Consider the following 23,858-nt stretch of genomic DNA (forward strand, 5'->3'; position numbering starts at 1 on the left):
TTTCTTTATAAACAAGTATTCTTCGACACGTTTACATTTTATTTTAACTTCGAAGCTTACACAGGTGTTCTGCATGGTAAAGTGTGCAAAGAAAGCTGTGTAGCATACAAAATCTGTGTTCCACAGTATAACTTAATTCAAATGCGTGCAACTGATACTAGAACCATTAAGTAAAGATTGCAGAAGAGTCTTTGTCGAAATTAGATTGTTGTTAAACTAATCTATATATGTGTAACTAGAACAATGTGAACTGTAGTGTAGTAACAGCGAGAACATAATTATTTTTTAAGGTCTGAAGAAGGGCTCTCAGAGTTCGGAATGGTCTGTATTCTCATAAGAATAATGGTTTTTGGCCAAAGGCAGATTTATTGCTACGGTACTATACTGTACAAATAACATAAATCACGTCACCATGAAGAACCACATTGGAGGAACGAAGGCATAGGAAAACCAGCACATGGTGTACATACAATAGAAGCTTTCTTAATTGCATTTAAAATACACTGTATATTTTGGGTACGAAAGACATTAAGTTGATAATTGAGGTGTGCATAGATTGTAACATTGGTAGGCTACTGCCCACGGAAGGTAGAGATACGGGTTTAAACACTCGCCCTTGACTAAGTTATCGTTTATAAGTGATTGTTTGGTGCAGACGCAAATTAAAGTATGGCGTTTGAGTGAAGGTTACGTTAGGTAGCGTCATGAGGCACAATGTGAGTGGTCGTAGTGGCAAATCAAAGTGAGGCCATTGACACTTGTGGAGCTGGAATTTCACTGTGATTTGTGTACTATAAATGTAGGTACCGCAACCGGTCGCAGTAAACACCTCATATACATAGCGGATGACGAATTGCGGTTATGTTTTAATTGGTGTTCTATGGAGGTATAATATCCAACCAGTCTCTTTTGTGAATTTGACACGATTCATTGTCACTGTCAGCGGCCTTGCTGCAGTGGTAACACCGGTTCACATCATACGATAGAGGTTAAACGCTGTCTGGCTCTGCTTGCCCTTGGACAGATGAATGTCCGAGTGTGCCGAAATGAGGAGATACTTGACTGAGAAGTAGCGGCTCTGGTCACTCTAACTGACAATTGTGCTGCCCACATGTTCCTCCATACCTACATCCAGTGGCGCCGATGCCGTGAGGATGACACTGTGGTCGGTCAGTACTGTCGGTCCATTAAGGCCAGTTCGGAGTTTGCCTTCTCTGTTATCTAGCTTTCGATCCCCTGTAGTCTCGTCAGTCGGAGACGTTACTCAAAAATTATTTGCTAAACTATGCACACTTTCACTGCCTGACACAAAAGTGAAATATGCGGAAGGAGTCGATGTAAATAAATGGAACTTCATAGTTTAAAAGGGTTTCTGATGTTGTTTCAGTGACTACAAAATCGAATCAATTTTACAGAAGCGTGCCAGTATGAGCACATCAGTCTAAGGTTGCATTCCCTCTGACTTCGATGCATGCAGTGATTCGGTTGGGAAATGGTACCATAAAACCGTTGTATTGTCACCTGAGGCAAGGTGGCCCACAGCTGTTGTGACTGATCCTTCATATCCAGTGACTGAGGGAACTCTGACTGCACGAGGGTATGTCATGGACATCGTACATCCTCTTGTGTTACCTCTTATACGACAGAGTCTTCAGCGCTTCAATGATCGTCAACAAATGTCATGTGTCTCTACGAAATGCCCGTGGGATGTATTCCTGTGGGCAGTATGAACCCCAGATATATTTCCATTAGCACTTGCGTGAGACCAGCTCGGATACCACCACGGGTCCCACGTCCTCAGGACCACTGTGTCACCCTCAGTATCCGTTACTACCATTCGCTACTTGACATCCTACCCAACGGCTCACCTGACTCTGTCGGGAGGAGTAACATCCAAAACATTGTAAGAGTGGCACCTTGCCCCATATCGCCGCTATACCCTCCGATAGAGGTCGTGCAGTGTAGCGCAGAGCCGCGACCCATCGTTGAACGGCAGTGCGACGACATTTCTCAGTAGTCCATGCTATCCGATCACGACATCGCTCCACATTCAGACATTTACGTTCTGGTCCTTACGACAGCCTCTGCAAGAGAAGGTAATGTCCCAGTCCGGCTGGTGCTAGTCTCGGACCATTGGTGTAGGATGGCACAGAATTTTGCGTGGTGTCCATTATTGTCTTCGGGTGGCAGGCGCAGATGGGAAGGGATTAAGACGTGACTGGTCCACAGTACGGTGGTCATCTCTTGTTAAGGTCAGACGTTGTAAACTGGGTCCTTGACAACGAGTACGTTTCCTTGCGATCAAACTTCGGGCCACTGACACATCAGAATATCCCCATATATCTGCGAATTGCACGATTCGACCTGCCTGCCAAATGGAGACAAATGAGTCTCGTTTCAAAATCTGTCAGGTGTTCATAACACTTAAACGTGTATGCGGTATCTCCTAGTCCTTCTCAATGATTTGACGCTGTTCTTGTACCTTACATACCCTGCCAGTATGGTAACAACACAACACACTAACGGAGCAATTTACTCCGGTGGTCTTTCTATTTGACACACAGAACTACAACTCTACTCATTTACATAAGCAGCAATGATGTTTCTGTATGTATGAAGTCACACTGCCGTCCGACCGTGCATTTTGGGTGCCTCAATGTTTCTGGCAGGCAATGTTAATACTAAAGAGGTGATGATTTCACAATACCGTGGTATCCACAACAAATTCGTTACAGGAATGAATTTATCATGGACACCCCGATGCAGTGCACTGGGAATGATCTTAGTATCAACGGCCCAGAAAATAATGTTCCGTTACACATTCTTCTGATGTTGATCTTACAGTTACTCGAAACGCTATGCAATAGAATAATGAAGACATTTTCGAAATCCCATAATTACCTCCCACTGCGACGCACAATTTTGAAATTTGTCTAAAAGATGTCTACAGTCTTTCTCTGCGATGGTGCAAAAACCTGGCACCCGAAACGGACCCTCGGGCTGGGCGATGTTTCTTAAAGCTAAGTGTCGACACATTCGAAAGAAAGGTCACAGCTCAAAAGTTCATATGAGCAGATTAATGATGTCACATTGGCACCAAATTTTAGCAAAATTCTGCCCAACGTCACCGTGGACAGGTCATACTACACGAAGGTCGTCGCAGCCCCCCTTACCCAAATTTTTCCCCTGCTTTTGACGTCCTTGCGATGGATGTCAGTACGCGACATCCAGTGTTGAAATCACCTGGTTTTCTTATGGTTAGCTGAGGCAGACACACCGCCGCACTGTCCGCCCCGATAGCTGAGTAGTCAGCGTGACGGACTGCAGTCCTACGGGCCCGTCCTGGATTCCCGGCTGGGTCGGGGATTTTCTCCGCTCAGGGACTGGGTGTTGTGTTGTCTCCATCATCATTTCATCCCCATCCGGCGCGCAGGTCGCTCAATGTGGCGTCAAATGTAATAAGAACTACACCAAGGCGGAAAGGTTCCTGCCCGCCAATAACGCCAAACGCTCATTTCCATTACCGTCGCACTGAAAGGACACGGGAAAGCCTAATGGCGTGGCATAAAGGGCGTCTATGAAACCACACCGTTCCTAGTGGCTTTGATTCCCATACATTTTGCGGTTAAAAGAGATTGTTCTCAAAAGATAAGTAACCCTAAGAAGTTATTGACTATATTCGACATTGCTCCCACCTTAGAACGTTACAATCCTCCTCTAAGGACATTGTGGTGCTGCATCCCCATTGAGCATAAGTATCCTCTGCTGTTTCATATCAAGTTCAGATTTCGTATAATGATTTCGAACGTTCACTAGTGGTTCCAGTCTGTCCACGAGATTAAAAATGTCGGTCGCTTTGAAATCGAAATGGTTGCAGCCCCATAATGTCCTTAGGTGTTGAAACGTCCAAGGGTGTCAAAGGTTGTAACGAAAATCCTCCTCTTATTCATCGTAGTGCGAACTATCATTTTTGAGTGACAAGTATGTGTAAATCAGTGCCCCAGGAAAACTGGTGGTTCTATTGACGCCCTTTATGCCACACCCTGTGGGCTTTTTGTATGGCTTATGAGCGGAGCTTTATGTGAAATGTATTCCTCGGTCACTCCAAGAAAACCGCATGATTTCAAAGCTGAATGTATCGGTTAAGAGTTTCTTCGCAAAGACGTCAAAATAAGGAGTGAAGCCGACGGGGTGGCCGAGCGGTTCTAGGCGCTACAGTCTGGAACTGCCCGACCGCCACGGTCACAGGTTCGAATCCCGCCTCGGCCATGGATGTGTATGATGTCCGTAGGTTAGTTAGGTTTAAGTAGTTCTAAGTTGTAGGGGACTGATGACCTCATAAGTTAAGTCCCACAGTACTCAGAGCCATTTGAACCATTTCTGAAGGAATGAAATGCAGGTTAAGATGCGATGTGAGAAGTGTCCCATCACGTAACACGTCCACGGTGACGTTAGGCTGAACTGAGGTATTATTTGGTTCGAATGTGACACCACCGACCACCATTACAGCTCACATGAAGATTTTAACTGTGGTCTTTTTTCCGCATATGTCGATCCTGTTCTTCAAACCGCCGCCAACGCAAGGGTGGCGTCGCGTGGTGCCAAGCTTTTGAACCTTCACAGAGGGAGCTTGTAGGCACAGTTGCAGCAAATTTCAGACATGTGTTGCAGTGGTAGACAATTAGGGGTAACGAAAAAGTGATCGCTGAATTTTGTTCCACAGTGTATTTGATGACACAGTGAACCTTATGTAATGTTAGAGCCAGCGACTGGTTGCATGTTATACCTACTTAAGCCTTGAATAATAAATTAAAGTTCAAATGGTTCAAATGGCTCTAAGCACTATGGGACTTAACATCTGAGGTCATCAGTCCACTAGACTTAGAACTAGTTAAACCTAACTAACCTAAGGACATCACATACACTCCTGGAAATTGAAATAAGAACACCGTGAATTCATTGTCCCAGGAAGGGGAAACTTTATTGACACATTCCTGGGGTCAGATACATCACATGATCACACTGACAGAACCACAGGCACATAGACACAGGCAACAAAGCATGCACAATGTCGGCACTAGTACAGTGTATATCCACCTTTCGCAGCAATGCAGGCTGCTATTCTCCCATGGAGACGATCGTAGAGATGCTGGATGTAGTCCTGTGGAACGGCTTGCCATGCCATTTCCACCTGGCGCCTCAGTTGGACCAGCGTTCGAGTTGGACGTGCAGACCGCGTGAGACGACGCTTCATCCAGTCCCAAACATGCTCAATGGGGGACAGATCCGGAGATCTTGCTGGCCAGGGTAGTTGACTTACACCTTCTAGAGCACGTTGGGTGGCACGGGATACATGCGGACGTGCATTGTCCTGTTGGAACAGCAAGTTCCCTTGCCGGTCTAGGAATGGTAGAACGATGGGTTCGATGACGGTTTGGATGTACCGTGCACTATTCAGTGTCCCCTCGACGATCACCAGTGGTGTACGGCCAGTGTAGGAGATCGCTCCCCACACCATGATGCCGGGTGTTGGCCCTGTGTGCCTCGGTCGTATGCAGTCGTGATTGTGGCGCTCACCTGCACGGCGCCAAACACGCATACGACCATCATTGGCACCAAGGCAGAAGCGACTCTCATCGCTGAAGACGACACGTCTCCATTCGTCCCTCCATTCACGCCTGTCGCGACACCACTGGAGGCGGGCTGCACGATGTTGGGGCGTGAGCGGAAGACGGCCTAACGGTGTGCGGGACCGTAGCCCAGCTTCATGGAGACGGTTGCGAATGGTCCTCGCCGATACCCCAGGAGCAACAGTGTCCCTAATTTGCTGGGAAGTGGCGGTGCGGTCCCCTACGGCACTGCGTAGGATCCTACGGTCTTGGCGTGCATCCGTGCTTCGCTGCGGTCCGGTCCCAGGTCGACGGGCACGTGCACCTTCCGCCGACCACTGGCGACAACATCGATGTACTGTGGAGACCTCACGCCCCACGTGTTGAGCAATTCGGCGGTACGTCCACCCGGCCTCCCGCATGACCACTATACGCCCTCGTTCGAAGTCCGTCAACTGCACATACGGTTCACGTCCACGCTGTCGCGGCATGCTACCAGTGTTAAAGACTGCGATGGAGCTCCGTATGCCACGGCAAACTGGCTGACACTGACGGCGGCGGTGCACAAATGCTGCGCAGCTAGCGCCATTCGACGGCCAACACCGCGGTTCCTGGTGTGTCCGCTGTGCCGTGCGTGTGATCATTGCTTGTACAGCCCTCTCGCAGTGTCCGGAGCAAGTATGGTGGGTCTGACACACCGGTGTCAATGTGTTCTTTTTTCCATTTCCAGGAGTGTACATCCATGCCCGATGCAGGATTCGAACATGCGACCGTAGCGGCAACGTGGTTCCGTACTGAAGTGCCAACAACCGCTCGGCTACAGCGGCCGGCTACATGAAAATCATGAGGCTAGTAATCCATGAACACTGTGACTGGTTGCATTCAACACATGCACCCTCTGTTATAACACAGTAACGGAAAAATTGTCTGCCAGTATAGGCAATGATTGAAGTAATTTGACGTGACACGTTCGTGCCGAAGCAGTATCGCGCCGGTTCCGCTGCAGGGTGACACGCTGATCAGCCGGGGTCACTTTTTGTCCATCACGTCTGAGTTACGTCATGCTGGCTACAATCGACAGCGGCCGAGTCGGAACTCGACATATAACACAGTCCGGCCGGGCGGCCGGCGGTGTGTGCGACAGAACGCCGGCGTGGCGGGCGGTTGTAACCGCGAGATACGCGGGCCTACCGCGAGGACGGCCGGCGACGAGCGACGAGCGACGAGCAACGGCGCGCAAATCACGCCGCGGAAGCGCCGACCGGGCCGTCGCTGTCGCCGCAAATCACCGGCAGCAACTCGTGGAGCCGGACGCGCCCACTGGCCGCGCTCTAACTCACGGCCGCCGCGTTGTCACGCCTAATCAGGGAACAGCCCTGCGTGACCCGCCGCTGTGCCGAAATAAATAAACAGCTCTGATCTCTGGAGTGGGCAGAGTGTACCACTGTAACGGGACTTCATCTGCTCTATCGTAAAGAGTATTTCGAAAGACTAACTGTAGCATAACCAGATTATACATACAAATAATGTTTTTCATGTTGCCGACCTTTTTCGTGCTTCCACATCTACATCTACATTTATACTCCGCAAGCCACCCAACGGTGTGTGGTGGAGGGCGCTTTACATACCACTGTCATTACCGTTCTTTCCTGTTCCAGTCGCGTATGGTTTGCGGGAAGAACGACTGCCGGAAAGCCTCCGTGCGCGCTCGAATCTCTCTGATTTTACATTCGTGATCTCCTCGGTAGGTATAAGTACGGGGAAGCAATATATTCGATACCTCATCCAGAAACGCACCCTCTCGAAACCTGGCGAGCAAGCTACACCGCGATGCAGAGCGCCTCTCTTGCAGAGTCTGCCACTTGAGTTTCTACATCTACATCTACATTTATACTCCGCAAGCCACCCAACGGTGTGTGGTGGAGGGCACTTTACGTGCCACTGTCATTACCTCCCTTTTCCGTTCAAATGGTTCAAATGGCTCTGAGCACTATGGGACTCAACTGCTGTGGTCATAAGTCCCCTAGAACTTAGAACTACTTAAACCTAACTAACCTAAGGACATCACACACATCCATGCCCGAGGCAGGATTCGAACCTGCGACCGTAGCGGTCGTGCGGTTCCAGACTGTAGCGCCTTTAACCGCTCGGCCATTCCGGCCGGTCCTTTTCTGTTCCAGTCGCGTATGGTTCGCGGGAAGAAAGACTGTCTGAAAGCCTCCGTGCGCCCTCTAATCTCTCTAATTTTAATTCGTGATCTCCTCGGGAGGCATAAGTAGGGGGAAGCAATATATTCGATACCTCATCCAGAAACGCACCCTCTCGAAACCTGGCGAGCAAGCTACACCGCGATGCAGAGCGCCTCTCTTGCAGAGTCTGCCACTTGAGTTTCTACATCTACATCTACATTTATACTCCGCAAGCCACCCAACGGTGTGTGGTAGAGGGCGCTTTACATGCCATTGTCATTACCGCTCATTCCTGTTCCAGTCGCGTATGGTTCGCGGGAAGAACGACTGCCGGAAAGCCTCCGTGCGCGCTCGAATCTCTCTGATTTTACATTCGTGATCTCCTCGGTAGGTATAAGTACGGGGAAGCAATATATTCGATACCTCAAACCTGGACAGCAAGCTACACCGCAATGCAGAGCGCCTCTCTTGCAGAGTCTGCCACTTGAGTTTGTTAACCATCTCCGTAACGCTATCACGCTTGGCATATAACCCTGTGACGAAACGCGCAGCTCTTCTTTGGATCTTCTCTCTCTCCTCTGTCAATCCGACCTGCGCCGGCCGGAGTGGCCGAGCGGTTCTAGGCGCTTCAGTCTGGAACCACGCGACCGCTACGGTCGCAGGTTCGAATCCTGCCTCGGGCATGGATGTGTGTGATGTCCTTAGGTTAGTTAGGTTTAAGTAGTTCTGAGTTATAGGGGACTGATGACCATAGATGTTAAGTCCCATAGTCCTCAGAGCCATTTGAACCATCTCCCAATGATCCTCAATCTGGCACCCGCCTTACCAACAATTAATTTTATATGGTCATTCCACTTCAAATCGTTCCGTATGCATACTCCCAGATATTTTACGGAAGTAACTGCTAACAGTGTTAGTTCCGCTATCGTATAATTATACAATAAAGCCTCTGAAGCACCTTCAGACTATTTTTCTACCGTGTTATATTATGTTGTGAGACCAAAGACGTTCCTGTGTTTGACTATTTTCTTTATTACGCCTATTTCGGCGTTATTGTCATCTGCAGGTCATATTAGGTGGTCCTAATATCCAAATAATATCCATGTCTAGGTTTCTGTCCCACTGTTTTATCAGTTTCCTTCTTTGATGCAGTTTGAGGTAAAGTAGATGTCCAGCTTCTGTTGCTGTAATTATTCATGTATACTCATGCTCATAAATTAAGGATAATTGCAAAAAAGTGGTTCAAATGGCACTGAGCACTATGGGACTTAACTTCTGAGGTCATCAGTCCCCTAGAACGTAGAAGTACTTAAACCCATCTAACCTAAGGACATCACACACATCCATGCCCCAGACAGGATTCGCACGGTTTCACACTGTAGCGCCTAGAACCGCTCGGCCACCCCAGCCGGTGATAATTGCAGAATGTGGTGTCACACAACGTGGCAATACACAAAACTTGCATTAATAGCATAGGTGCATGTGGAACACACACGACACAGATCTGTTAAGTCTACGATATTGGTGATAAGTTGAGAAAACCGTCCCGAAACACATGTGCTACAAAACGCCACTGTTTCCTTCGCATGTACCCCGACATCAATATGGGATATGATCACCGTCCACACCTACACAGGCCGCACAATGGATTGGCATAGTCTGGATCAGGTGGTCGAGCAGCTGCTGGAGTATCGCCTCCCATTCTTTCACCTGTGCCTGTCGGAGCTCCTGAAGTGTCGTAGGGGTTTGAAGACGTGCAGAGATACGTCGACCGAGAGCATCCCAGACGTGCTCGATGAGGCTTAGGTCTGGAGAACAGGCAGGCCACTCCATTCGCTTGATATATTCCGTTTCAAGGTACTCCTCTACGAAGGCAGCTCGGTGGGGCAATGCGTTATCATCCATCAGGAGGAAAGTGGGACCCACTGCACGCTTGAAAAGTTGGACATACTGGTACAAAATGACGTCCTGATACACCTTACTTGTTACAGTTCCTCTGTCAAAGACATACAGGGGTGTACGTGCATCAATCATAATCCCACCCCACACCATCAGACCACGACCTCCACATAGGTCACTTTCAAGGACATTAAGGGGTTGCTATCTGGTTCCTGGTTCACGCTAGATGAAAACCCGACGAGAATCACTGTTGAGACTATACCTGGACTCGTCCGTGAATATAACCTGGGACCACTGTTCCAATGAGCATGTACTGTGTTCTTGACACCAGGCTTTACGGGCTGTCCTGTGACGAGGGGTCCGTGGAATGAACCTTGCAGGTCTCTGGGCGAATAAACCATGTCTGTTCAGTCGTCTGTAGACTGTGTGTCTGGATACAACTGTTTCATTGGCTGTGGTACGGTCCCAAGCAAGGCTACCTCCAGTACTCCATGGCCGTCTGCGGGTACTGATGGTGAGATATAGGTCTTCTTGTGGTGTTGTACACTGTGGACGTTCCGTACTGTAGCGCCTGGACACGTTTCCTGTCTGCTGGAATCGTTGCCATTATCTTGAGATCACACTTTGTGGCACACAGTGGGCCCGTGCTACGACCTACGGTGTTTGACCAGCCCCCAGTCGCCCTAGTATTCTACCCCTCATAACGTCACCAATATATGTGTTCTTTGAGTCATTTTCAACACACAGTCACCATTAGCACATCTGAAAACGTCTGCACACTTTCGCGCTGCACCGTACTCTGACATGCACCAACACACGTCTGCTGCCAGCGCCACCGTGCGACGACCGCAGGTCAAATGCACCGCATGGTCATACCCAGAGGTGATTTAAACCCGCAAACCGACCACCAGAGCGTTGTTTCACCATATATCGTCATTATCCTTAATTTATGAGCATGACTGTAGTTGTGGAACTGTGAAAGTTTCTTACATGACGATATTAACAGCTGAGCTGGGCCGATTCTTCATCGGTAAACTTTTCCATGCTCCTGTATATCACTATTAACACTACCGGAAAAACAAATCCGATACAAGGCCCAGCAGTACCAAACACAAGCTTGAGGATTAACAATAGAGTAGACCTTACTGTTGTCGACAGCAAGTACCGGGAGTGAATGATGCCAGGTTGTTTCCAAACATCACACATAGCGAAGAAAGCCGACATTAATATTTTGTGCAGTTTTAGTGCAATACAGTTACCGAGCTAAATCGGGCAACAGAACAAACGAGTCCCTAGAAATTAGAACTACTTAAACCTAACTAACCTAAGGACATCACACACATCCATGCCCGAGGCAGGATTCGAACCTGCGACCGTAGCGGTCGCGTGGTTCCAGACTGTAGCGCCTAGAACCGCTCGGCCAGCCCGGACGGCCTCAATAGTCTCTTCCGTTTTCATAAAAGTATAAATACGGTGTCCAAATAAGTACAAGTATTTACAAGTCCACCTAGTATAATATGTAGCGCTACATTCCCACAGTGTGGAATAGCTTACCGACCCTAGGTAGTAAACCATGTCTGTACGAAACTTCAATTAAATTCCTCCCTCTGTTTCAGAGCAATGCTTACTTGTTACTTCCTTCCCTCACTCATCTCGGCCCCCACAATGCTTGACACGTGATTCCTGGTCCCGTAGTGCCTTTTCTGTATGGTAGGTCATACATCTAAGTTCCGCTCAATTGAAGAACTGGACTTTATGTTTGACACATTCCTACCAGCACCACCACCTCCGGTGGTTAAATGTCAACGTAACTGTCACCAATTCGCCCAGCAACCGTCAAACCACAACTTCGACACTAGTATGGCTCGTTATTGACGATTATTGTGTCACAGTCTACAATCCGAAACTATGAACGCTTGAATAACAAAAGAGCACGGACGAACGGATTTTTGAACGTTGTGCACATTGATTGTAATTTTAACTGCAAATTCCATATTACGTGTATTCCCACATGTTTCAGTCTAGCACCATCTGACGCACAACTATTTGTAGATTTTAGAGACGTAAACACCAGTGATTGGACATCTTTTTTCCAAACCTCTATTCACGAAATAATATTCTCTGGTGACTCCACACATGCAATCAAAGCATTCATTAGAGATAGTTGTTTTGTAGGGAAAATTTCTGATCCTCACCTTTGAATCCCAAGTAGGCTACTATATAAAAAGAAGCTAGGCATACTGACAAAAAATTTATTCACATACGATCTTTGCTCTGAAGAATTAATGACCGTTCGAAAATAGTAGTAGTATCCACAAATAAGATACTAGGAACAAAAGTAGTTTCTAGTATTCCTATCTTAACATTATACTTGCAAATAAAACAGACAATTATGTGCTCAGAGGAATACTGACAGAAATTAAAGACGCTGGCAGAAAATGAAAAAAAGTATTCAACAACTAACTACGTAACCTTAACTGAAAGCAAGTAGTCTTTAAGCTTCTGATGGTGCTGGAAACGTGTAAACATTTTTCTGAGCTTTAAAAGAGACTACAAACAATTTCTGCTTGACAACTCCACCTACTCCATAGATGAATTTATGAGTAGATAATATGTGTGTCTGATTGGATTAGATTAATTAAATATTGTTGTAGCAAATAAGTAGACGTTCCGCATCCAGCGTAATTTATAGTGAAAACGTAGCGTATTAATACATGTACTAAAAATTCCAAATAATACGGAACTTTTGGAATTACGAACTACGGAAACTGCAAATAACTAACATTTTAACGGGAAGTCATTGTTTTCTTCACGATTCTCAAATATGGAACGTACTTCTCTGTTAGTCTATCATTGGATTCCACCAAATTCCTAGCTAGTTTCTCTGTCAAAATTGACGGACATTATTATTTGCGTTGCTTCTGCGATGATTAATTCCTATTAAACTGTAGCACGGGTTCGAATGCTTACGCATAGGACGCTATCGACATCGTCTAATTCCCCTTCATCACTCTGATATTGCAGACACTGTTAATCGTATACTACTTTGACTTAACAAGTTCACCAGCGATATTTTACGAAACTTGTGAGCCCCCAGAAACTCGGCTTTATATCTACAAAGCACACTATAAGACAAATAAAAGACGCCCCATGAAGGATTTATCCATATTGGAATGGAAATCGGTAGACGTGACTTACACGTACAGACAAACAACTGATTGCAATTTTAGAAAAATAGTATGATTTATTGAAGAGAAAGAGGTTCGTAAGCTAAGCAGTTCAATAATGGATTGATCCATCTCTGGCCCTTTTGCAAGCAGTTATTCGGCAGTTACTGAACTCTTGTACGTCGTCTTGAGGAGTATGGTGCCACATTCTATCCGATAGGCGCGTTACATCGTTCAATTGCCGAGCTGACTGGAGGGTCCAGCCCACAATGCTTCAAAAGCTCTCAACTGACGTGAGATCCGGACGTTACTGGCAAAGGTGCGGTTCGAAGGAAGCAGCATAAACCTTGTCGTGAGCAGGCAGGCATTATTTTGCTGAAATGCAAGCCCAGGATGGCTTGCCATGAAGGACAACAAAGCGGGGTGTAGAATATCGTCAGCTTACCAGTGTATCGCAAGGCTGCCGCAGATGATAACCAAAGAGGCTTTGCTATGGAAAGAAATGGCACTACAGACTGTGACCCATGGTTGAAAGGTCATATGGTGGAAGACAGTCGGGTTGGTATCCCACGGCTGTCTAGGGCGCCTCCGAGCACGTCGTCGCTGATCATCAGGGCCTGGAACCTCACTGACTGGAGTAAAATTATCTACAATGACGCGTTCCGCTTCGGACTGGGCGTCAATGAACAGCGAAGAGGTGTCTTAAGACTGCCCAGACAGCGGTGGAACACCAACTTGCCTATCACTCCATACTGTCTGACAACCAGGAGTGGTGGACTGTGATGGCTATTTCTTATCATAGGAGGACACTTACAGCACAGTGCCGATATTCTACACCTAGTATTGTTACCTTCCTGGCAAGCCACTGCTTGTCTTCGTCCTTCTCAAACCCTACCTTGGCCAGCAATGTGTGTGGACCTCTGCCCAGTTGAGAACGTTTTGTGCATTATGGGCAGGGCTCTCCAACCTGCCCGGCAATTTAATGATCTAACGCGCCAATTGGATAGAACATGGCGCCAAGTCCCTCAAGAGGACATCCAACAACTCTGTCAGTCAGCGCCAAGAAGAATAACTGATTGCATTAGGACCAGAGATGAACCAATGCGTTATTGACTTGCTCGGTTTGTCAAGTTCTTTACCTTCGGTAAAGTAGTAGACTGCTGATTTAGTATAGGAAGATAGGTGATGGAATACATCCAGTGAATAACTGGACGTAGTTTGCAGATTCCAGAGAATCTTAGGGACGTGTGTTTCATCCAGGGAGCGAGTGGCTCGCAAGATATTCGTTCTGCCGATTCTTGAGTGTTGTTCGTCAGAGTGAGACTCTTAGCAAGTGAAATTAAGAGAGGACGTTAAATAGGTCCAAAGAAGAAGGAAGAGTTTCGTCGTGGAATCGTTTACTCGTTGGGAGAAGGTCGCAAGGTGCTAGACGACACCTTTGTGACGCCACAGGAGAGCCGTCTTGCTTTGTGGAGACGTTTGCTGTCGAAATTTCGAGTCGAGAGCTCGTACTCCAGGAGGTTTCTGGCTACACGTTGGTTCCTCTCACATGCGTCTCGCGAAATGGTCAACACCACTAGTTTAACATTTTTCACTGCTTTATTCGATTTCATTGAAACAGATCGGGTATATTTCTTTCCTTAAGGATCATCAAGAGAAGGAATGTTCCTCTGTCGTGTTACCGGCAGCTCACTGCAGTGAAAGATTTTACTCCCTATATCAATTGACCTGTGATGGGATGTATTCACAAGTGACCTCTTCAATCACGAATAGATGGTGTGACACCTAGGTGATTAGAAACATTATGCAATTTATTCCCAATAAATACTTATTAGGTCTCTCGATCCATTCAGCAACTGCTGTAATTCTCCCTCACTTCCACTGATATTATTAATGACATTAGCGAATCTTATTACTGGTATCCCTCTACCTTCAATTTTAATCATTGCTTACTTGTTTGCTTCATCGATGCTTAAATAGTACTGGCGGAAGTCTACATTCCCGTCTTACACACCTTTTTAATCCAAGCAGTTGGTTCTTCGTCTTCCAGTCTTATTTTTGACTATTGGTTGCTGTACATGTTATATATAACCCCTCCTTCCCTACAGATTAACGCTATTTTTCACAAAGTTTAGAGCATCTTTCAATATTTTACATTGTCGAACGCTTTTTCCAGATGTCTTGATTGTTCTTCAGTTTGCTTCCGTTGCCAACCGCAACTTCAGAACTGCCTCGCTGCATTTCCTACTATATATTTTACATCGTCATTCCACTTTAGGTTGCTCCAGGTGATTACTCGAACGCATTTTATTGGACTCACTCTTGCCAATGATTTGACATAAATTCGTACTGTAACGTAAAACTAGCGAATCTCTTCACCCATTTATGCACAATACGGTACATTTGTACTCTTTCTCCCCTTCCACCTTACGTTATCTCTTTCATCTTTGTATTACGGCTCTGCCACATCCCAACCACATGGTCTCTTCCTGATTTCTGACAGCCATCTCAATACCTTAATTACTCCCTGACAGTCCGTTCCTCCGATTGTAACACACTACAACTCAAAAGATTTCATAAAACGTCCTCTCCAAAATACCCTTCCCCAGTGCACGTCCTTCAACATTTAGTAATAATTTAGTGTTTCGTTTTAAGATCGGTACCTGTCTGCATCATCTTTTACATTGATCGTAACCGGGCCAAATATCTCACGAAATAAGCGTCAAACGAAAAAACGAAACTTGTCTAGCTTGAAAGGGGAAACCAGATGGCGCTAAGGTTTGACCGCCAGATGGCGCTGCCATAGATCAAACGGAGATCAACTGCGGTTTTTTTTAATAAGTACCGCCATTGTTATTACATATTGGTGTAGTACGTAAAGAAATATGAATGTTTTAGTTGGACCACTTTTTTTGCTTTGTGATATTCTATTTCTGAAGCATGGCTTTATGACTAGCGACCAAGCCAGCCTTTATGCAGTACAACTGTTAATTATTAACATGTCACCACTATGACTTCATGTAGCAACTGTGTTAAGTTTACAGGAACTTACCACGTATGGTACAAATTAAAGGTAATCTCTATGTTTGCTGAAGTACGATACCAGCGAACGAGATTATTCTAGCAAACGATGATTTACGAAAGTGCCTAAAGTTAACTGCCTTAAAAATTCGGAGGGACGCAGATCACTGTAGTTTTTTTGCATTTTACAGATATGAATGTTACGTCTTCTGTGGCCATCAGAAATAGAGACGAATTCGAAGTGTGCGTCCCACTATTCGGAATAATTAAAACCTAGAGAAGGCCCACTCTTTCTCCGGAATAAAATCGCGGTGATTTCACGAGCAGTAAATGAATTTCTGGGGATTTAGGAGGCCATTTATGCCTCTGAAAGCGGCCATCAATAAAATGGGCCTACGCGCCTTATAGTCAGTCCTCTTTCTGGGGGGTGGGAGGAGTGGATTCCCTGTCAGTGACAACGGCTAGCCGATGGTTCCCTAGCGAGTGATCAGGGCTGATGGTGAGGGTGTGGGTAGGACAGGGAGGGGGGGGAGGTGATGGAGAGAAGCCAGTGGCCACTGGGCGGCTGTTTCCGTGCCAAGACTGCGGAGGTCGTCTTTCACCCTGACAGAGGGCCGGTCGGCGCAAACGTCATATGCCTCGCCGGCTACTCAGGCCCTAAAATACTACCGCGCTCCGGCTGACCTATGGCCCGCGAGACGAAGGGCCTGTGGATGATTTATTTTTCCTCTAGTATCGTATATATGTTAGCTTCGCCGCTTAACATCGGACTGCTTTCTCATAGATTTTACTGATGGCGCCAATAGCTAAAGATGAACGACCCGGACCAAAAAAATCGTGTTTAAAATTATTGTATTGCAAATAAGAAATTAGTTTTAAAAATTATAACCATTTGAACACCATGACATATCGATCGTCCTGCAGCTCTATGTTTCGTAGTGCACGTTAAATTGCATCCAGGCTGATTTTACAACGAACTGTACTCAGGCTTATGTTTTCCAAGGATCACATAGTATGTAGAAATAATTCAAAAGCCAAGATCCCTTAAATGCTGTTTACTGGATAACCGTTTTCAACACACTAAAGGTACCATCATCGGATGTGAACATATAACAAGACAGGTCTGAGGGAGGGCTTACATGAGTTACACTATATACATTACTATTCGTGCAGTATCACGTACCTGAATGTAGATTAACATTATAAACCATTTGGATATAACGATACATGAGGCAGCCCAGCTGATATAAAATCGTTGTCACGAAAATTAGTGAAAAAACTGCTCTCCTGGTCATTCTTTTCCATCAGATATGTAAAACCGAAGTCACAAGATATAACTATTTGGTACAGCGGTCGGCATCACATTGGCCTATTCCGCGCAGGTGTCCCTGCTGCGATTCTAGTGGTTCACAACCGGCCACTAGATAGCGCTGTCCCAGCACTGCACACACAGTCCCACGGCATAACTACTCACTATTGCGATACAACTTTACTATTACTACTAATCAAATACCGATGCAAAGAACACTTTCGCATACACTTACTGTACATACTATACATACTATGCATACTATACCTACTATACTTATTATAAAGTACATCAATTACAGAGTAAAAACATCTGTAACAAAGGCATTATCCAAAAAAATTTAGCGGTATTCTATAGGTGGTTTTCCGAGAATACACAACACCCATCATATACGTCAATGAAATTTTGGTCCGCCGATTCTAATTGGTCGTTCAACAATTTGCCTGGAAAAATCTTTTTGTTTTTGTAAATTTAGATGTTTTCCAAACGTCGAGTTTGCTTCATTTAGGTGCTTTATGCAAGATTTTCTTACCTTGTTGCATATCAGTAATCTTATGGTTCGAGTCCCACAGATGGTCACCCAAAGCGGACCTGTTGTGGGCACACGTGTGCTCACGAAAACGCAAAAAAAAACGATCTTCCTGTTTGTCCCACATAAAAGCCTTCACACCCGCCACATTGTAATCTATATACCGGGGTGCTTCTAAATCTATCAGTGCTGTCTTCAATCGTATGCCTAAGTTTCTAGCGCAAACTATTTTGCGTCCTAAATGCCACGACCACGCCGGACTTACGAAACTGTCGGTCTATTTTGTCAGAAACCGGCCCTTGATATGTCATTGGAACATACTTTTTACACCTACTATTGTTAGATGGTCTTTCCTTCTTATGCTTGCTTTTTTTAAATTGTTGTATACAACCTGTCCACCACGGCCGCATCATAACCGTTGCTACAGGCTGTATACTTGAGGACATCTATCTCTTGCCTAACGCTGCTTCGTTGTAACGGCAGCTTTAAGAGCCTGTGCATCATTGAGCAAAAACAGGACGTTTTATACTTAGATGGATGGTTGGCTTGCGAAATGAATAACATGGTCTGTCGCTACTGCTTTCCTGTAAATGCTAAATGTATGACGGCCGGCTGCTTTAGTAATGGTTGGTTCAAATGTCTCTGAGCACTATGTGACTTAACTTCTGATGTCATCAGTCCCCTAGAACTTAGAACTACTTAAACATAACTAACCTAAGGACATCACACACATCCATGTCCGAGGTAGGATTCGAACCTGCGACCGGAGCGGTCGCTCGGCTCCAGACTGTAGCGCCTAGAACCGCACGGCCACTCCGGCCGGCAGTAATGGTTCAAATGGCTCTGAGGACTATGGGACTTAACATCTGAGGTCATCAGTCCCCTAGGACTTAGAACTACTTAAACCTAACTAACCTAAGAACATCACACACATCCATTCCCGAGGCAGGATTCGAACCTGCTTTAGTAATAGTGATGTCTAAGTAGTTAATACTATTATTACTTCTATTGTACATATGATCGGCGTATGCATAGCATTCAGCCCATTTAAATAATCATTGATGTTTTATCTATCACCTATCACGAGGGCTATAATGCCATCTACAAATAGTTTCATCATGTGATTTCTTTTTTACATACTTCATGGAAAAGAATGACCAGGAGAGTAGTTGTTTATTAATTTTTGTGACAATGATTTTATATCAACTGGTCTGCCTCATGTATCGTTATATCCAAATGGTTTATAAATGTTAATCTACATTCAGGTATGTGATACAGCACGTATAGTAATGTATGTAGTGAAACTCGTGTAAGCCTTCCCTCAAACCAGTGTTGTTATATCTTCACAGATCCGATGACGGGACCTTTAGTGTGTAGAAAGCGGTTCTCCAGTAAACAGTATTTAAGGGATCTTGGCTTTTGAATTACTTCTACAACAGAGTGATCGCCCCACTACGCACTGTGTGTTCATTGCAAAATAGTATGCCGCGCCAGGCAATGCGACAGATTTAAGCCTTGTTATCTTTAAAGACAAGAATAGCTAAATGTTCATTACATATAGCTTTTACTAAGAAATGTTTTTCATCAGGTGCTGTACCGTTTCATATTTGTCTCCATACACTTTTCCTTTTATATATCGCCGTAGACAAAAATTACAGAATTCCGACGAACTGCATGGCCTCACACCTTTGCTTGCTGTGAATTCTGTTGTGAGGTCTTCATGCGGGGCCCGCGAGAAATATGGGCCTTGCAACAAACATGTGACGTCACACCACTCTCGTTGCCCGCCATACTTCGCGAACATTCGGCTCCGTGCAGAACCCACGGGTAATAAAAATTTCAATAAAAACGCCATAACTCGATCATGTGCTATCGAGAGCTTGCGTGCAGTCAAACTCGGAATTAAGAATTATTAACCTCATCTGATATAGTTACTCGCTCCCCGCCAGAAACGGCTGCTGGCATTCGTAAGATCTGCAGTGTTACGTGCTGTGACGTAAGCGCCCCTGCCTGCCCTTCTCGTGGGTCCCGACTTCGTGAATGCGATGCAGCGGTTCACGGGACGTAGCTCCATAGTGCCGCAAAAAAAAAAAAAAAAAAAAAAAAAAAATGTTACTGCCTTTTATTTTACTTCAACTGAGAGTCAAAGATCTGGAAAATTTAAAGATAAACATCTGCACCGACAGTGGTACCAAAGAACATCGGTTCGTTAACTGAACTAGCAGAACCTGAGTACGAAACTTCAAAGTATTTATCATGAAGTGGAATTTGATGCGCAGTGAGCGTGTTTCCGATGAATCAGTAGAACAGAGTATGGCTATTCACATGACCAAGCTCTACTATGAAGTACACTGTTGACTCAAGTACAGCAAGACGAGACTACATTTGACACCATCTGTGCGAAAGTGGCCTGGAATAGTTTCTCGATTAAACTGAAACGCACAAAAAAATTAAATCATCAAGTTCGCTGAGTACCATAAGGCGCACCATCAAGCAATAAAGCCAAGAACATCCGAGAAACCGCGTACTTTCTTTTTGTTGCCGTAATTTTCTACAAAAGTTTTCGAACCTATTCCGCAGATCGAAGTATAGTTTTATGAGGACACGTAAAATTAGAGACAACGACACCGAATGGCCATTTTTCTATCACCGTTTGAGCAATACTTTCGTCAGGAATATTGGGAGTGCAGGAATATTTGATGGAAATTTTTGTGCGTCTTTTTAATGAAGCAGTACGCATGTAAGCTTAAATTATGTATAACGTTTTAGTCAGACAAAAGAACATACGGGACAAATTACTTGAATAACTGAGAAAACGAGAGAATGACCCTCACAGTACTTTCATGCAACAAGCAACACCTCAAACTGAACAATTAACGAAGAAAATCATCACTCTGCAGTGAAGTGTGCGTTCACATGAACCTTCGTGGCAGATAAAACTTTGTGTAGGACCGAGGCTCGAATTCGGAGCCTTTGCCTCCCACAGGAAAGTGCACCACCAGCACTTGCCTGCGAAAGGCAAAGGTCCCGAATTCGAGTCTCGGTCCGGCACACAGTTTTAATCCGCCAGAAAGATTCATATAAACAGTTAAAGGATCTTAAAATTTTATCTTCTACCATCGCAGTAGCTTCCCTTCTGACATATCACAACTATGTTTCTTTGTATTAAATAGGGAATCAGACGCAACATTGTAAACTATTAGTGGTTTTCTCACCCCAATATATTTCAGTTTTCAACTCTCCATCTAATTTGCTAATTTTAGCAGTTATTTGTCGCTCTACCTCTGACCAGGTAATATCTTCTCTACATTGATTCCTTTTGTATTGTTTCCATACGTTCCTGTTAGAAGTTACTTCCCATGGTCTGCAACAAAATAATGAGGCTATTGCTTAAGATTAATGAGACCAATAATTCTAAAATTCCACATATTCATAGTCACACATCAAGTCATTATTATTACTACACTATTATTCCCAGCTACGGAGCGTGACTGAAACAATTTTGCTGATGTGCTTGCTTTCTTCTTTTCCAAAATTCTTAACTTGTCACTGTGCTATTTCTTATGGTCTTCTGCCCACGTTCTCATAGATGTAACACTTGGTTTAGTTTTAAACTGATGCTTGTCAGTCAAAGTTCTGAGCGCAGGTCTGGTCCTCCAGACTTATCTATGTAATGCTCATTTCCTCAAGATTTTCTTCATTAAAGTTTCCAGGTGTTTATAGCTTTCCTTAAGACAGCAAGGCAGAGAATTGTTTCGGTTTTTTTCTGAAAGTGTCCGAGATATCCTCCAAATTTCGATACAAACAGTTTTCTGTCTCACCCACGTTCCCTCCACAACAACCGGACTAAATATTTTGCTGGGTATTTTTCTTTCTTCAATTTGTAGGTCTTTACTTAATGATCCACCTCCAATGATTACATTCTCTGGTTTAACTATTCTTATATAGCGTTTTAATTTTACATTAAGAAATACAGTTTTTATTGTGCCTATTCCATGTAATCCCGTAAGATTGAGTAGTTCAGTTATTCTCCCTTTGTTTTCTTCACAATTTTTTCCCAGAGGGTTAGATGATTTCTCTTACGATTTAAAGTTTTCTCTTGAGATTTTTTGCCAGAAAGTGTAAACATGGGCAGTTCATCTAGGTATCGAGGAAGACTTTCGATGTGTTAGGTTCTCTGATTAGAAATTTTGAGTTCCTTTTGACTGCTGTTTCTTTGGAGTTTGAAAGGATTGTTAGATCGTCTGCATAAGCCACACTTCCCTAAATAAATATCAGTTTTTTGTAATCTGTCAACAGTTATTTCTTTTACTTCTCTTTCCTGTCTCGTAATTAATTTTTCTATTACAATACGAAGGGGAATTGTGCATCTCTCCGCCCGGCTCATGTTCTTATATCGACAGTCGCAGATCTTTCACCTTGGAATTGGTTCCACACACTATCTACCTTTCCTAAGACGAGCTTGATAATAGCGCATTATATAGTCAGTTTATGTTCCAAGCCTTTTAAGTATGATTTTTTAAACACATTTGTGACTGGAAGAAATGAATGTCCTCTGCAGTTATTTATATCAGTTTTATCCCACTTCTACTGTTGTGAATTGGCAGGAGCCAATCCACGGGGTTTGGAGGAAGCCGGAAGGCACGCGTTTAAGCTCACGCAGGCTGGCGTGAAGTCTGGAACTGTTAAGGGAATTTATAGTAGCAAAGAACGTAAGTAACTACTGGAGTACTTAACTTTAATTCATAATTGGTGAACATCGGTCTGACGGTACATGTACCACAAGGTAAATAGCAAATGATAATGGCGCCTTGCTAGGTCGTAGCAAATAACGTAGCTGAAGGCTATGCTAACTATCGTCTCGGCAAATGAGAGCGTAATTTGTCAGTGAACCATTGCTAGCAAAGTCGGCTGTATAACTGGGGCGAGTGCTAGGACGTCTCTCTAGACCTGCCGTGTGGCGGCGATCGGTCTGCAATAACTGATAGTGGCGACACGCGGGTCCGACGTATACTACCGGACTGCGGCCGATTTAAAGGCTACCATCTAGCAAGTGTGGTGTCTGGCGGTAACACCACATCTACATAGTAGTATAACAAGCTAATTACTCCCACTGCATTTTCCTTTCTTGAAGCACACCAACTTTACTTTCCACCTAAGTGTGATTGATTCGCCCCAAGCTATAAATATTTGGTTACAATTATCGCGCACACTATGTATATTTCACTACATTTCATAGCATTATGCTTCACTGACGAGAGTACTGATGTCTGCTAAGTCAATACTGACCAAGTTTTTGTAATATGAGTCTTGTACTTTACGTACTTGTATGGTAATGTTCTAATTATTTCGCAAATTTTTTAAACTTCCAAGGACGACAGATTATGACAGTTGTGCACCCGACGACTGAATACTATTCTGAAAAATAAAAATAAAAAAAACGCACCACAAACAAGAGAAAAATAACAGCTGTGAATAAAATCATAGATATCAATGTGCATTCACTGACGAAGTCTGATTGCATGTAAGAAAGCCTCTGATTCTATGAGGTGAAATTAGTGAATTAAATAAATTACGTAGTTAATGATGCCCGTAACGTGATCGGAAGATTGGGCAATCGGGTAAAAGTAAAATCACGAAATGGGTTCGCTTTTATCTTGGACTTACTGGATGGGGCATGTGGATGTTAAGGACAAGCTGTAAGAGCCACATGGAAATGTCGGGAAGTAACTCACACTCAACGTCGACGATGATCCGCTTGCTGACGGATGGAGGCACTGAGTTGCTGGCTATGCACAGGTAGGCGCCCATCTCCGTCCGCGAGATGCGCGTAAGGTTGAGCTTCTCGCCGTCGTATACGTTCACTGAAAAACAAAAACCCACACTTTTTTTTACCAGAGTACAACATGAGTCCTTGCAGTAAAGATGACATTAGTAAACGCAAGGAACTTGCCAAACAACTGAGCACCTTCTTCTTATAAAGGAGCAATATGGTACTCAGGAAAAGACATCGCAAGCGGAGAATCGAACTCACAACCAGTCGTGTAATAGAGGCAGACATATCGGTTCAGTAACAGTTTGAAATCCTGAACAGTAATGTACCAGGGGCGTTCAGTAAGCAATGCAACACTTTTT

At 44.7% G+C, this 23,858-nt stretch overlaps 1 protein-coding gene across 1 annotated transcript in view; it reads right to left on the reverse strand.

Annotated features, from left to right (window-relative positions):
• LOC124552876 (lachesin-like) overlaps window positions 1-23,858 on the reverse strand; it is a 333,701-nt gene that overhangs the window by 115,389 nt on the left and 194,454 nt on the right. The window contains exon 4 of the mRNA XM_047130152.1: window positions 23,459-23,587. Coding sequence (XP_046986108.1) covers window positions 23,459-23,587 — 129 coding nt within the window. The remainder of the gene's footprint in view (window positions 1-23,458; window positions 23,588-23,858) is intronic.

The sequence above is a fragment of the Schistocerca americana genome, chromosome 1 (genome assembly GCF_021461395.2).
Source record: "Schistocerca americana isolate TAMUIC-IGC-003095 chromosome 1, iqSchAmer2.1, whole genome shotgun sequence".
Classification (NCBI taxonomy): Eukaryota; Metazoa; Arthropoda; class Insecta; order Orthoptera; family Acrididae; genus Schistocerca; species Schistocerca americana.